The sequence below is a fragment of the Pseudophryne corroboree genome, chromosome 4, assembly GCF_028390025.1.
Source record: "Pseudophryne corroboree isolate aPseCor3 chromosome 4, aPseCor3.hap2, whole genome shotgun sequence".
Lineage (NCBI taxonomy): Eukaryota > Metazoa > Chordata > Amphibia > Anura > Myobatrachidae > Pseudophryne > Pseudophryne corroboree.
In genome coordinates, this window is record NC_086447.1 from 928949195 (window position 1) to 928964401 (window position 15207).

Genomic DNA, 15207 nt, shown 5'->3' on the forward strand with positions numbered 1-15207 from the left:
CAGATACCTCAGTAGGCCGGACCCCTCTGCCGTTCCAGCGATGTATAACACTCCGGCATATGCAGATACCTCAGTAGTCCGGACCTCTCTGCTGTGCCAGTGATTATATCACTCACCGGTCACCCTTGCTGGCCTAGCGCACATACAGAAAGTGGCAGTAGCAGGTGGAGAGGAATGATGTGCAGCGTAGGCAGGACCATTGTGGGAAAATTACTTTTTAATTTTTGGTCTTTCTTACCTTCACTTTAATGCGAAAAAATATTTGTTTAATTGTGATGAGTATCTAGAAGCAATGACTGAGCTGTAAGTAGAACAAGAAAACGTTCATGCAAATTTGTTTATAGAGCTCATTTTTCAGAACCAAGTGCAAATACTACACTGTTGCCCATGACGATTTGTCTGCTAGTGTCCCTGTATGGGTGTCGGCTTCTTCCGGCAGCCATTGTGTTATGTCTGATGTGTCTCTATGCATCTTCTCTGCTTTCTAACGATGCTCCTGCATTCCAGGGAGGTTTGACGAGTGCGTGGTTGAGGAGCGACGCCAGTGCGCCGAGGATTTGCTGCAGTTCTCCGCCAACATCCCGGCTCTCTATAACAGCGCTCAGCTGGAGGACTTCTTTAAGGTAAACAACAATTATCATGTTACTATTTGTTGCCAAGGCTTTTTAATCATTTTTTATTTTTTAAAAATTATTATTATTTCTCTAATGTCCTAGTGGATACTGGGGTGACATTGGTACCACGGGGTATAGATCGGGTCCACTGGAGCCTGGCACTTTAAGAAAACATTAGTGTGTGCTGGCTCCTCCCCTCTATGCCCTTCATGCAGACTCAGTATAGAAAATGTGCCCAGGGAGCCGGGTGCATTCCTCTGGAGCTCCAGAGAGTTTTCTTCACAAAAATGTTTTATTTTTATTTTCAGGCAGCACTGGTTGGCAGCCAGTCTGCCTGCGTCGTGGGACTTAGGTTGGTTCGGTCCCCCCAGGTAATGGTTTGTATCCCCACTGACAAGGCACTGAGCCCTGAGGCGCTGTTACGCTTACCCCTGGGTGTGCGCACACACCGGCAGCATGCGGCCACCCCTAACATGCTGAAGTAGACGCGGTGCGGTGAGTACAGACACCTGGGTCCCGGTTAGCGGGTCCCCGGTAACAAGTGGTGGCATTAGATCGCAGCGAGCTACGATGCCCGCTGCAGAAACCAGACTGGCACCGATGCAAGGGGGTTTCTAAACTTCCTTTTACACAAAAACTATGTTTTCAAGCCAGTATAATATGTGTGGGACCGCGTGCCATTGAGGGGGCGGGGCTTCCCGGAGAGCGGGACCTGAGGCTGAAGGCGCCATTTCATGCTGCTGCTGACTGAAAGCTGCATGTTACAGCTGCTCCTCCACAGATCCCGCGGTATTGTCCTCTCTGTGTCACTCCATTCGGGCTGTCTGGGATTATTGTGCTGTCTCACTATCTGTGTTGTCACTGTACTGTGTTTTTCTCATAATGCAGTTTTTTCTGCAACAAGAATGTCTGGAAAAAAGGCAATGTGTGTCCCTCATGTAACACTTAAGTTTAATCCTTCTCCAGGGGGATCCCTCCTGTGTGCCCAGTGTTCACAGGGTAGTAGTATGCAGGAACCTGAGTGGTTAGAATCATTCAAAGGCATGTTTGATAATATTAACACAGAATTAGGCACAGCCAGGCAGGAAAGACAGACCCTAAGGGCTAAAACACACTACCCGGCATTTGCCGGCCGGGAAAAAGCCGGACGGCTTTTTCCCGTGCCGGCATTGTAGTTAACAGTGTGAGGGCTAGGGTCCCTTCACACTGCACGGCCCCGGCCCGGCTGCCGGGTTGCAGCCGGGTCTCACCACTGGAAGGTCCGGCGGCCGGGCGGCCGCCGGGCCGTCTTTGCAGCCAGTGAACCGTGTGTGTGAAGGGGAGCTTTCACACACAACGTTTTTTTCTAAAGCCGTGTCTGATGCTGCGCATGCGCACAGCATCACACACGGCTCAAAGCTGTCCTGTGTGCGAGACTCTGCCGGTTTCTCCCGGATGGCAAAAAGCCGGACAAAGTTTGTCCGGCTTTTTGCCATCCGGGAGAAACCGGCCAGTGTGTTACAGCCCTTAAACAGGCTGTAGATGATTTCTTGGTTAAGGCTGCTGACCACAGACAGGCTCCTCAGCCCCCTCTAGTGGTGTCTCATAAACGCACGCTCCCACAGGTATTTCAGTCTGATTCTGGTAATGAATTACCAGACCTGGATGACTGAGAGATAGACATGGAAGATGACAATTCTCTGTTCCCGGGTGTTGAGGCCCTGATTTACTCTATTAGAGAAGTACTCAACATACTGGATAAGGAGACAGAACTGGAAGAGGAATTGTTTTTTAATGTGAAACCAAAATCCTCTGCCATCTTTCCTATATCTAAGGAATTAAACTCCCTGTCTAAGGAGGTGTGGGTCAATCCCGACAAGAAATTCAAAACTCCTCAACTGTTACTAAATTCCTTTCCTTTCCATCCTGAGGATAGGAAAGTATGGGAAAAACCCCCGTCAGTGGATACTTCAGTGTCCAGGCTGTCACGTAAACTTGTACTGCCTGTACCTGGGGCTATCTCTCTCAAGGACCCAGCTAACCGCAAGATTGAGACTACACTCAAATCAATTTATACTGCGGTGGGCGTAGCTCAGAGGCCCACGGTAGCGTGCGGCTGGATTTCTAGGGTCATGGTAAAATGGGCTGACCATATAATAGAGGGGTATTACTCCCTGCCTCAGGGAGAGATCTTTACTCTGCTGCATCTTATCCAGGATGCTGCAATTTTTATGAGTGAAGCCGTTAAAGATACGTCTCATCAATGGCCGTACCACAGCTATGGCAATCTCGGCTCGCAGGGCCCTATGGATGCAACACTAGTCAGCGGATGCTGATTCCAAGAAAGGTGTGGAGAATCTTCCTTTTACAGTGGATGCCTTGTTTGGGGAAGAACTGAACTAGTGGATTTCTCAGGCGACGGTGGGTAAGGCCACATATATGCCGTCTGCTGTCCCTGGGCCCTCTCTGCAGTCCTTTCGTGTGGCCAGATTCAGAGGCAGAGCCAGAGGTGCCTCGAATGCTGCTAGAGGAAATCGCGTTAAGTCCTGTAAACTAGCGGCTGCTGGATCTCTGGACCAGGCCTCCGGATCCTCATCCACGATGCCCTCCGCATGACGGTTGGCCCCAGCAGCAGGGCGACTTCCAGGTAGGTGCTCTCCTTCAGCACTTTGCCCATGTGTCGGCTCTGTCCTGCCCTGATCATTGGTTGGAATTTCAAGCACTACCTCCTCTCAGATTTTTCAAGTCAAGCTTACCAGCTTCAGCCATAGCAAGTTACCTTGCAAGATGCCATTCATAAACTGATACAAACGGGGGTTGTTGTCCCAGTACCTCCTCTGTTGCACAACAGGGGTTTTTACTCCAGTCTATTTGTTGTACCGAAACCGGATGGTTCGGTACGACCCATCTTGAACCTAAAAAATCTGAATCCATATCTACTCTTGTTTAAATTCAAGATGGAATCCCTGAGAGCGTTGGTCTCCGGTCTGGTGGAGGGGGAGTTCCTAGTTTCCCTGGATGTAAAGGATGCTTACCTCCCATATGGCCTCCTCGCCAGGCTTGCCTCCGATTCGCCATACTGGACCATCACTTCCAGTTTTAGGCCTTACCCTTTGGTCTCTCCACAGCTCCAAGGGTATTCACAAAGGCCATGGTGCTGCAATTACTCAGGATGGGGGTCAACATAGTCCCCTACTTGGACGATCTCCTAATAAAGGCGGTGACCAGGGAGCATCTACTACACAGCATCGACTTGACGACTCGCCTGCTTACGGATCATGGGTGGATCTTAAATTTTAGGAAGTCTCACCTGAAACCATCACAATGAATTCAGTTCATGGGAATGAAACTAGACACTGTCAGTGATCGCGCGGAGTCCAAAAAAAAGTGGGTCCCAGGGACCCCTCACTTTTGAAAATTGGGGTCCTACTTTTCTGAGTCCCATCAGAATGAAGGTTTTTATTAATCTTATTAATTATTCAAATCTAAAAACACAGACTTGATTAGGACACTACAAAGTGTTTAAAGGGGGTGGGAGGGGGGTGACAATGCTGCTGGGCTGTGTAGCATACAGAACCCTCTGCACCAGAGCTGTAAGTAGACATTATGTTGTCCTAAGACAGAAAGTGAATTGGTGTTCCCCTCCCCAGATGCTAAAGAATGGACAGTGCACGCCGAAGGCGCGCCGCAAAAATGTAGGGGCGTGGCCACATAATAGTGGCAATTCACATTACACCACACAGTAGTGCAGCTTATACACATTGCACCAGGTAAAACCTCCTATACACACTGCGACAGGTAGGGCACGTTATACATACTGCGCCACATAGAGCATGGTCTACACATTGCGCCAGGCAGAGCATGTTATACACATTGCGCCAGGCAGAGCATGTTATACACATTGCACCAGGCAGAGCACATTATACACATTGCGTCAGGTGGAGCACATTATACACATTGCACCAGGTAGAGCGCCGAGACACATTGCACCAGGTGGAGCACTTTATACACATTGCGCCAGGCAGAGCATATTATACACATTGCGCCAGGCAGAGCATATTATACACATTGCACCAGGCAGAGCATATTATACACATTGCACCAGGTAGAGCACTGAAACACATTGCACCAGGTAGAGCGCCGAGACGCACTGCACCAGGTAGAGCGCCGAGACACATTGCACCAGGTAGAGCGCCGAGACACATTGCATCATACCCCGGGCACACACACAGCAGCTACCCACCACACACCCCGGACGCGCGCACACACACACACCATCTGCCCACCTTATACCCCGGACGCACACACACACACACACACACACACACACACACACACACACACACACACACAACATCTGCCCGGGGCACACTCAGCAGCTGCCAACCTCATACCCCGGGCACACTCAGCAGCTGCCCACCTCATACTCCAGGCACACACATACACACACACACACATACACACACACACACACACACACACACACACACACAGCATCTGCCACCTCATAATCCCCCCCCCCCCTTATACCCCGTGCACACACCCAGTAATTGCCCCCCCCTCCCCATACAACCCGGACACACAAGCAGTAATTGACCATCTCCCCTTATACCCCAGGCACACACACACACACTAACTGGCCCCCTCCACTTACACACCGCAACAGTGCAACCACCTCCTCGCTGGCAGAGCCCATATGGCAGGAATGGCGAGAGCCGGCAGCCAGAAGTCAGTTTACAGCAGCACGGAGACCGGGTTGGCGGGAGATGTACACCGCACACACGCTGGCCGGCGCTCAGAGCGGCTGACAGGAGCGGCGGGGAAACTGACCTGTGGAGAGGCGGTGCGCTTAGTCCATGAACACGGGCGCCGGAGCGAAGGGTTCAGTCAACAGCAGCGCTAAGTCTGTGACGAATCGGCGCCTCCGCGGTGCTCACCTTCTCCCCCCACAGTCGTGGGCATCAATCACTCACTTAACAGGAAGTGATTGGCTGCTGCAGCAGAGCGCGTCCCCGGGGACTCGCCCATTTCAGAAAAGTGATTTACCTTCCCTCAAAATCGGGTAAAATACGCGCTATAGCGCGTTTTTGCGATCACTGACTGTGTCTCAGAAGGTATTCCTTCCAATGGACAAGGCCTTGACTATCCAAGCTATGGTCTGCTCGGTGCTCAAGCCCCGCAAAATCTCAATTCATCTTTGCATTCGCTTACTGGGCAGGATGGTATCCTCCTATGAGGCTATCCAGTACGGCAGGTTTCATACCCATCCGTTCCAGCTCGATCTGTTGGACAAGTGGTCAGGGTCGCACATGCACATGCACCAGAGTGTAACTCTGTCGCCAAAAGCACGGATTTCCCTGTTATAGTGGCTACAAGTCTCTCACTTTGTGGAGGGCCGGAGTTTCAGTACCCAGTCATGGATCCTACTGACAACGAATGCCAGCCTCCGAGGTTGCAGTGCTGTGACCCAGGGGGCCCAGTACCAGGGGACGTGGTCGAGTCCAGAATCTGCACTCCCTATAAATGTACTGGAACTGAGGGCAATTTACAGTGCTCTTCTGCAGGCTTTCTATCTTCTCTGGAATCAAGCCATCCAGGTACAGTCTGACAATGCCACGGCAGTGGTGTACATAAACCGACAAGGAGGAACAAAAAGCAGGGCTGCAATGCAAGAGGTGTCAAGATACTTCTCTGGGCGGAGGCCAACGCAAGGGCTATCTCGCCCATATTTATTCCAGGCGTGGACAATTGGGAAGCGGACTTCCTCAGCAGGCACTACTTTCATCCGGGGGAATGGGGCCTCCATCCTCAGGTGTTTCAACAATTGATTCACCAGGGGGTTGTCCGCTGATAGACTTGATGGCTTCTCGAATCAACAAGAAGCTCCGTCGTTACTGTTCCAAAACGGATCCGCAGGCTGCAGCAGTAGATGCTCTGACAGCGCCATGGACTTACCAGTTTGTATACCTGTTTACTCCAATCCCTCTCATTACCAGAGTTCTGAAAAAAACTCAAAAGGGAAAGCATTTAGGCAATTCTAATTGCCTGATTGGCCTCGACGGGCCTGGTATGCAGACCTCCTGGCCATGTCTCTGGAGGAACCCCGGCCTCTGCCGCTTCTCAAGGACATTCTTCAACAAGGACCATTCGTCTATACAGACTTACAGCTGCTACGTTTGACGGCTTGAAAGTTGAAAGGGAGATTCTAGCCAGAAAAGGTCTCACCTCCAAGGCATTTCCACTATGGTCCAGGCCCGGAAGGTGTTTACGTCAAAACATTACCACCGTATCTGGAAGAAATCTGTTTCTTGGTGTGAAGGTACAAAATAATCTCCTGCGGAGTTTCACCTTGGTCGGTTTCTACGCTTCCTGCAAGCTGGCGTAGATATGGGCCTACGGTTAGGCTCCATCAAAGTCCAGATTTCGTCTCTCTCCCTCTTCTTCCAAAAACAACTTGCAGTATTGCTAGAAGTTCAGACTTTCCTGAAGGGTGTTCTTCACATTCATCCACCCTTCATACCTCCCACGGCTCCGTGGGATCTCAATGTGGGCTTGACTTTTCTACAGTCGGACTGGTTTAAACCCTTGCAAAGGGTGGAATTGAAATACCTAACTTGCAAGACAGTCATGTCGCTGGCGTTAGCCTCTGCAAGACGTGTTTCGGAATTGGGGGCCTTATCCTGTAAGAGCCTGTATTTGATATTTCATGAGGATAGGGCGGAGCTCTGGACTCGCCTGCAGTTTTTGCTGAAAGTAGTGTGGCTTTTCACGTAAACCTATAGTGGTTGTTTGTAAAGTTCTACAGGTTCGACACCTTGACCAGAGATGACCTTCAGTTTGGTCAGGCGGTTTTGCAGGGGTCTCAGCACTCCACCACCCATTCTGGGAGCTTTGGGACTTCCCCATGGTACTAATGTCACCCCAGTATCCACTAGGACGTTAGAGAAAATAGGAATTTAATACCTACCGGTAATTCCTTTTTCTCGTAGTCCGTAGTGGATACTGGGTGCCCGCCTCAGTGCTTCGTACTCCTGCTTACATGGTTGTAAGTGTTCTTGGTTGGGTCTGCTGTTGCTGTCCCTGTTCCATGTTTGGTTAGCGTTGCTATCCTTTGTTGTGAGAAGGTCAAATTATTTCTAATAATTATTTAAAATGCCGGCGTTAATATATGTTGCGGACACATGGCGCATCTTATTACCATATACGATAAAAGTGCGCTGTACGTCGCAAACACTACATCCCTTAAGAGAAAACAAGCACTCGCACACATTGTCCGAGTTCCAACGCTCAGTAATGTATATATTTGATATTAAAAGGGTATGCATACAATATAACACATGTACAGTATATATATGGTTACAGATTTACAATTACACAGGAAGCAGTTGTTACAAAAGAATCCATACAGTTACAGCCAGCAATACTCCACCCTATTTGCTCAATGCACTGTCCTCTCCATTTTCTCCATCTTTCCCTCTCTCTCTCAATGCTCAGCGACTAACACAGTAGCAGAAAAACAGCAAACAGAAATTCTTGTGTCTGCAATCACCTATACACTATGTATTTTTGGGGGACTACATGTCTTCTGTTATTGGTCCAGGGGAGGGAACTTTCTCATTCATGATGTGTCATTGGTCAGTGTGAGGGCTTTTGTTCTAGGTTGCTGGCCCATGTGTCTTCAGGAAATCCTTTGTTCACTTTAGAATTGTGGCTTCATATTCATACATGTGTTTCAATATGCTACAACCTACGCACTGCCATCAAACCAACACACTCATTCCCCTGATCATTTTGACACCAAGCATGACATGTTTATCTTGTTCCGTTCCAATAATACATATACATGATGTTATACTCCATTATATAATTTAAAGCATTATAATGTCTAGTGCTTGACATGTTTAATTTATGTGTGGTATGAAATATGTGTTGAATATATCTTTGTGGCGTGTCTGTGTGAGTGCATATGCTACCATATATCGCTGTGCACGCTGCGTATATTCGCACGCACAGCGACTCATCCGTGTGGAGTTTGTATGTTTTCTGTATGTAATATTTTTTACTTCGACAGTTGTACAGTAGTTAGCATTGCTTTCCTCTGTTCTGGTTAGTGCTGCTATCCTGTATTACTGTTGTGTGTTGGTTCGTTACCTCGCCGCTTTTTGTGTTATATCCTCTTCTCATGGTATGTCCGTCTCCTCGGGCACAGTTTTTTCCTAGCCTGAGTCTGGTAGGAGGGGCATAGAGGGGAGGATCCAGCACACACTATTGATTTCTTAAAGTGCCAGGCTCCAGTGGACCCGATCTTTACCCCATGGTACTAATGTCACCCCAGTATCCACTACGGACTACGAGAAAAGGAATTGCCGGTAGGTATTAAATTCCTATTTTTTTATTTTTACATTTGCTGCAATATGACAAGCTTGATGCTGAAGGGACGCCGTATACAAATGATGTGTGCTCCTATGAGCAGACGTATGGTCATATCCCATGATAACCTATAAGGTTCCTGATCAGATCATTAAAGGACATTCGGGGTAATTCGGCCTGGATCGCCGCAGCGATCGCAGTCTGAATCCCTTTGTGGGCTGTGATCGCCAGGCAGAGGCGGGGCGGAAGGGAGCGTGCCAATATGGCGCTGTCCGTACTACACAGGTGTGTCTGGACCGTTACGGGGCCGACCCTCGGCGGCTGTGTGGCAGTCGGGTAGCCGCCTGTCAGCGAGCAGGAGCGCACAGGCAGGGAGCTACTCACCAGGTGCAAGGCTTTTGCACCCGTGGGGGGGGGGGGGGGTAGTGGGGCAGGGCCTGACATGCGGGGCGGACTAGCCCTCTGCTGGACGTCCCCCCGCATGTCTGAGTAACTGATCGTCGATGTGCTAAGTTTAGCACATCGACGATCAGATTTGAATTACCCCCTTTGTGGCCAGTTTATACAGTATCCTGAAACCGCTCCGACCGCTGCGCAAATGATACAAGATGGCCGATTATTGCCAATTTTATTTTTGGGTGTGGAACTATTGATTTGATATTAATTCTGCAAGCTCCCTGGTTTTGTCAGCCATTGCTGGTCCGTGCTCTTCTGACCATTTAATTGCAGCTTTAAGGATTAGATAAAATACCTGCGCGCAGCTGACGGGTTGTTGTTCTTGCAGGGCGGAGAAGTGCATGATGGGTCTGATCTGATTGGACCAGCAGAACCGTTTGGAGATTTTCCTGACAGTCTCTCCGACTGTAGCTCTGAAGGTGAGTGTAGTATGGGCAGGCGTCTTCCTTTCCTGCGTTCCCCAAGTGCGTATCCTTACTGTTATTTTATCCATACTGCATAGCATTTTCAGGTTTTTTTTATTTTAATTGATTTCTCTTGATTGCTGATTGGCTAGCTCACCCAAATATTCAGCGACATCAGACTCCTTATAACTGTACAACATAAAGTGTTTTTCTCTCTATGTAAGGCCACATGCTCATGAACATTTGTATATTGGGGAATCACAGTGGTCTAATGAGTAGCTTGCTGCCTATCGGTCTTGGGTTTGATTGCCACCAAGGCCCCTATGTGTGGAGTTTGTATGTTCTCCCGTGTTTGTGTGGCTATCCACCAGCTACTCTTGTTTCCTCCCACAATCCAAAAACATACTGGCAGGTTAATTCTGACAAAGAAAATTAACCCCAATAGCTCCACTGGTCAGGGACTGATGTTAATGAGAGGGATAGACTCTGTGAAGCGCTGCGGAGTGTGTGTGTGTGTGCTATATAAATAACTGGTAATAGATAATAATTACTGCTCTCTGCCTCCCCGTTGTTCCTGCTGTGTGCACGGCTCCGGGATTGCAGCGTGAATTCGCACTGCGCGTGCTCAGACAGTGAACACACTATGTGTGGCCAGCAAGACCTGTGCGCATTATGGCCCTCATTCCGAGTTGATCGCTAGCTGCTTTCGTTCGCAGCGCGGTGATTAGGTAAAAAAGCGACACTTCTGAGCATGCGTATGGGGCGCAATGCGCACGCGCGACGTACTTTCACAAAAGCCGATGTAGTTTCACACAGGGTCTAGCGACGCTTTTCAGTCGCACTGCTGATTGGTGAGTGATTGACAGGAAGTGGGTGTTTCTGGGTGGTAACTAACCGTTTTCGGGGAGTGAGTGAAAAAACGCAGGCGTGTCGGATAAAAACGCAGGAGTGGCTGGGGAAACGGGGGAGTGGCTGGACGAACGCAGGGCGTGTTTGTGACGTCAAAACAGGAACTGAAAAGTCTGAAGTGATCGCAAGCGCTGAGTAGGTCTGGAGCTACTCAGAAACTGAATCTTTTTTAGTAGCAGCGCTGCGATCCTTTCGTTCGCACTTCTGCTAAGATACACTCCCAGAGGGCGGCGGCTTAGCGTTTGCACTGCTGCTAAAAGCAGCTAGCGAGCGATCAACTCGGAATGAGGGTCCATGTGCGGATCAAACGTTTACAGCCGCAGAGGCGCTTCGCGTTGGCAAAGTCCAGTCATGACGACTCCTGCAATAAGCGCGTATTAGGATGTGTATCTTCGGCAGCTGCTGTAGGGTGCACTGATGAAGACGTGTAGTAAAGGTGGCACGAGCGCTGAACACGCAGAGGTGGGCGCATCTCACCATGTGTACACTTCTGCATATGTGTAGAAATATACACCTACTGTGCCACCAACTCTGTACATTTATCTCTATGCATGGCTGCAAGAGGGGGCTTCGGTGACTTTGTAAAAGGGTCTATTTTGGGTTGTGTCCAGCCATATCACGAGCCATGGTATCTAAGGTGATAGGCATAAATTAGAACGTCGGTGGCGTCATTTTTGTACTCCAAGTGACTTCCGCACATATAAGACTGTTTGCCACTCTTATCATAATGCTCTGGACACTGCCAAACAAACATATTTCCAATCTCTCATCTCTGCTCAAGCCTCTAACACCAAGCGACTTTTTAATATATTTAAAACGTCTCAACCCACCAGCCACTATCAATGCACAAGAAATTGTTTCCTACTTCAAGGACAAGATTGATAATATCCAATACACATGGTATGCTCTTCCTCATTCAGTGACCTGCTCAGTTCCATTCCTAAACCCTCTGGCACATTCTCTTCATTTGATCCCACTGGTGTCTTTCCTTCTCTATACAAGCATGCTGTGATTACTCCCATTCTGAAAATTCTGACCCTAGCTCTCTCTCATACTACCGTCCCATCTCTCGGCCTCCATGCCTCTCCAAGCTACTTGAGAGACTTGCCTACACTCGCCTCACACACTTTCTTAACTCACACCAACTTATTGGACCCACGTCAGTCAGGATTTCGTGCCCAACACTCCACAGAGACAGCACTGACTAAGGTAGTGAATGATCTGGTCACTGTGAAGTCTAAAGGCCATTACTCACTACTTATTCTTCTAGATCTCTCTGCTGCATGTGACACTGTGACCACTCTCTTCTCATACAAACACTACAATCCCTAGGTCTTCAGGACACAGCCCTTACTTGGTCCTCATCCTGCCTATCTAATCGCTCCTTCAGTGTTCGTTTCTCTGATTCCACCTCTCCTTCGCTACCTCTCTCAGTTGGAGTACCGCAAGGCTCAGTCCTAGGTCCTCTGCTTTTCCCTATCTATACCTTATCTCTTGGTAAACTAATCAGCGCTTTCAGATTTCAATATCATCTGTACGCGGATGATACTCAAATCTACCTATCCTCCCCTGATTCGTCACCATCTGTATTGGTCCTTGTCACTGAATGCCTCTCTGCCATTTCATCTTGGATGTCATCTCGCCACCTCAAACTTAATATTTCCAAAACCAAAATTGATTATATTTCCACTGGCCAATGATAGTTACCAACCTGATATCTCTATAACTGTTGGGAAATCAACAATCAACTCTATCTCACAAGCTCGCTGCCTAGGTGTCATCCCTGACTCAGAACTGTCCTTTGTTCCCCACATTCAGTCTGTCTCAAAATCATGTTACAAATACATACATATAAAAACATATCCAAAATACGACCATATGTTACACAAGACACTGCAAACGCTCTGATCCATGCTCTCATTATCTCCCGCATTGATTATGCAATAGTCTCCTGACTGGTCTTCCCAAAAAGAGACTCTCACCACTACTATCCATTCTGAATGCAGCTGCGAGGCTAATCTTCCTCACTAGATGTTCATCATCTATGGATCCGCTCTGTCAGTCCCTCCATTGGTTACCTGTACTCTACCGCATTCAATATAAAATACTTTTACTTACACACTAGGTTACTAACCAAACTACGCCAACGTACATCACTTCTCTTATCTCATAATATCTCCCAACCCGACCTCTTCGCTCTGCACAAGATCTGCGTCTCTCACCCACACGCATTACTCGCTCCCACTCAAAATTACAGGACTTTTTCTGGGCTGTATCCACTCTGTGGAATACCCTCCCATGCACAATAAGACTCACCTCTAGTCTCCAAACCTTCAAGTGTTCCCTGAAAACTCTTCAGGCAAGCTTATTAGATTGCAGACCCGCCCATGTAACCTTCATCAACTTTCCTATCTAATTACATCCCCTCTGTACAGTCCACATGTATCCTCACATATTTGTTTCTTTCTTCACTTTCCCATCCTTCTGACCTCAGGCCAACATTGCTGCGTGACCATATCATACAGCCAACCAAGAACCTTTGCTGTCTGGCTTGGACCATTATACAACAGATAACACCTATCCTTATGTATCACCGTGGACCACCTTCTCCTTCTGCAAATCCTTCACTCTCTTGGTCTGTGTAATACTGACCTCTCCTGGCTGTTCTCCTACCTCTCTGACCGCGCCTCCTGTCTCCTCTTATGACTCCACCTCTCTTGCACTTCCCCTAATAGTAGGTGTCCCCCATGGTTCTGTTCTTGGACCACTCCTATTCTCCCTCTACACATCCTCATTAGGTGAGCTCATTCGCTCTTCTGACTTCCAATATCACCTCTATGCTGCTGATACTCAGATCTACCTTTCCTCCCCGGACCTCTCCCCCTCTCTCCTCACTCATACCTCCAACTGTCTCTTTGCTGCCTCTTACTGGATGAACCCGCAACTTTCTTACACCTAACATATCTAATATGAGCTGAGCATCTTCCCACCCTCCCACACAACCTCACCTCCCATAAAACTACATGATCTATTGATGGCACAACTATCTCCTCTAGCCCCCAAGTGCGCTGTCTTGGAGTAACCGACATTTAAAATACCGAAAAGGTCAAAATACCGACATTTAAAATGTCAAAAAGTCAACAAAAGTTTTACGTAGTTTTTTTGGTGTGTATGTTGACATGGACACCATATAAGTGTACCGCGTCCCCTTCGGGCACGGTGTCTCACTGCGCTCGGCACACTATTATATTCCCCCTCCAGGTCCACTGGGATGTAGTATGAACAAGTCGGTTTCAAGAAAAAAATCATGATAAACTCGTGTCGACTTTTTGACCTGTCAACATTTTAAGTGTCTGCATTTTGACCTTGTTGGTATTTTGACCATGTCGGAATTTTGACCGTTGGTCAACGGTTGTCGGGATTTTGATTGTGGGTAAATTGACCGCATCCCCACTGGTCACGTCCAGACTAGACTACTGTATTTTCCTCCTATCTGATCTCCCTGAGAAATGCCTCTATCCACTCCAATCTATCCTCCGTGCTGTTGCCCGGCTCATCTTCCTCACCAAACGCACTACGTCCACCTCTCCTCTCTTACAAGACCTTCACTGGCTCCCCTTCCGGATTCCAATTTCACTTACAAAGCCCTCACCCACTCCTTTCCCACTTACATCTCTGACCTTATCTCCCTTTACACTCCCACCCGTCCTCTTCACTCTGCTAATGCACGCCGACTCTCCTGTCTACTGATTACTCCTACTCCCTCCTCCAAGATTTTTCACGTGCTGCTCCCTTACTCTGGAATTCTCTACCTTTCCCCCTCAGACTCTCCACCTCTCTACAAAACTTCAAACAGACTCTCAAGACCCACTTCTTCACCAAACCCAGCCAAATCTCATCCTAACCCTCTGCTACCTGGCTCACTTCTACCCCATCGGTGTCACCCCTGTCTGTCTGCACCTCCCCTTCAGAATGTAAGCCCTCACGAGCAGGGCCCTCTTCCCTCATGTGCTTATCCTTCTCTTAGACTATTTTCTACTCTATACTCCCTACAACGGCACCTAATCCTCAGTTTCTGCCTCCCTAATGATTATTTCAGGGTCCTATCTCCTTATCCAGCAATATGTATTCGCCATGTCCTTGTCCTACATTGTCTTGTAGTGGAAGTCATTGTTTTCTTGTTTTGCTCAGTTGTTTATGTACTTTGATAGGCGCTGCAGAACCCTTCTGGCGCCATATAAATAAACTATAATAATAATTTGGAGCTTCTGCTCTGTTGCAGACTGAAGCGGGTCTCTTTGCCCGGCTTTAGGTGTGGGCAGTGGTAGATTCCTGCCACACCTGTTGCTTTTGTTCTGCCTCTCCCCTTTAGAATGTAAGCTCTCACGAGCAGGGCCCTCTTCCCTCATGTGATTATCCCTTTCTTACTTTAATAATCTTCAGCTGCACCAAATCCAGCAGTCTTCTGCCACCTG

General features: G+C 48.4%; 1 protein-coding gene across 1 annotated transcript in view; it reads left to right on the forward strand.

Annotated features, from left to right (window-relative positions):
- The window catches only part of RPS6KC1 (ribosomal protein S6 kinase C1), a 315485-nt gene that overhangs the window by 35742 nt on the left and 264536 nt on the right, over positions 1 to 15207 (forward strand). Inside the window, exons 4-5 of the mRNA XM_063919063.1 lie at positions 508 to 623; positions 9748 to 9838. Of these exons, the coding sequence (XP_063775133.1) occupies positions 508 to 623; positions 9748 to 9838 (207 nt within the window). The remainder of the gene's footprint in view (positions 1 to 507; positions 624 to 9747; positions 9839 to 15207) is intronic.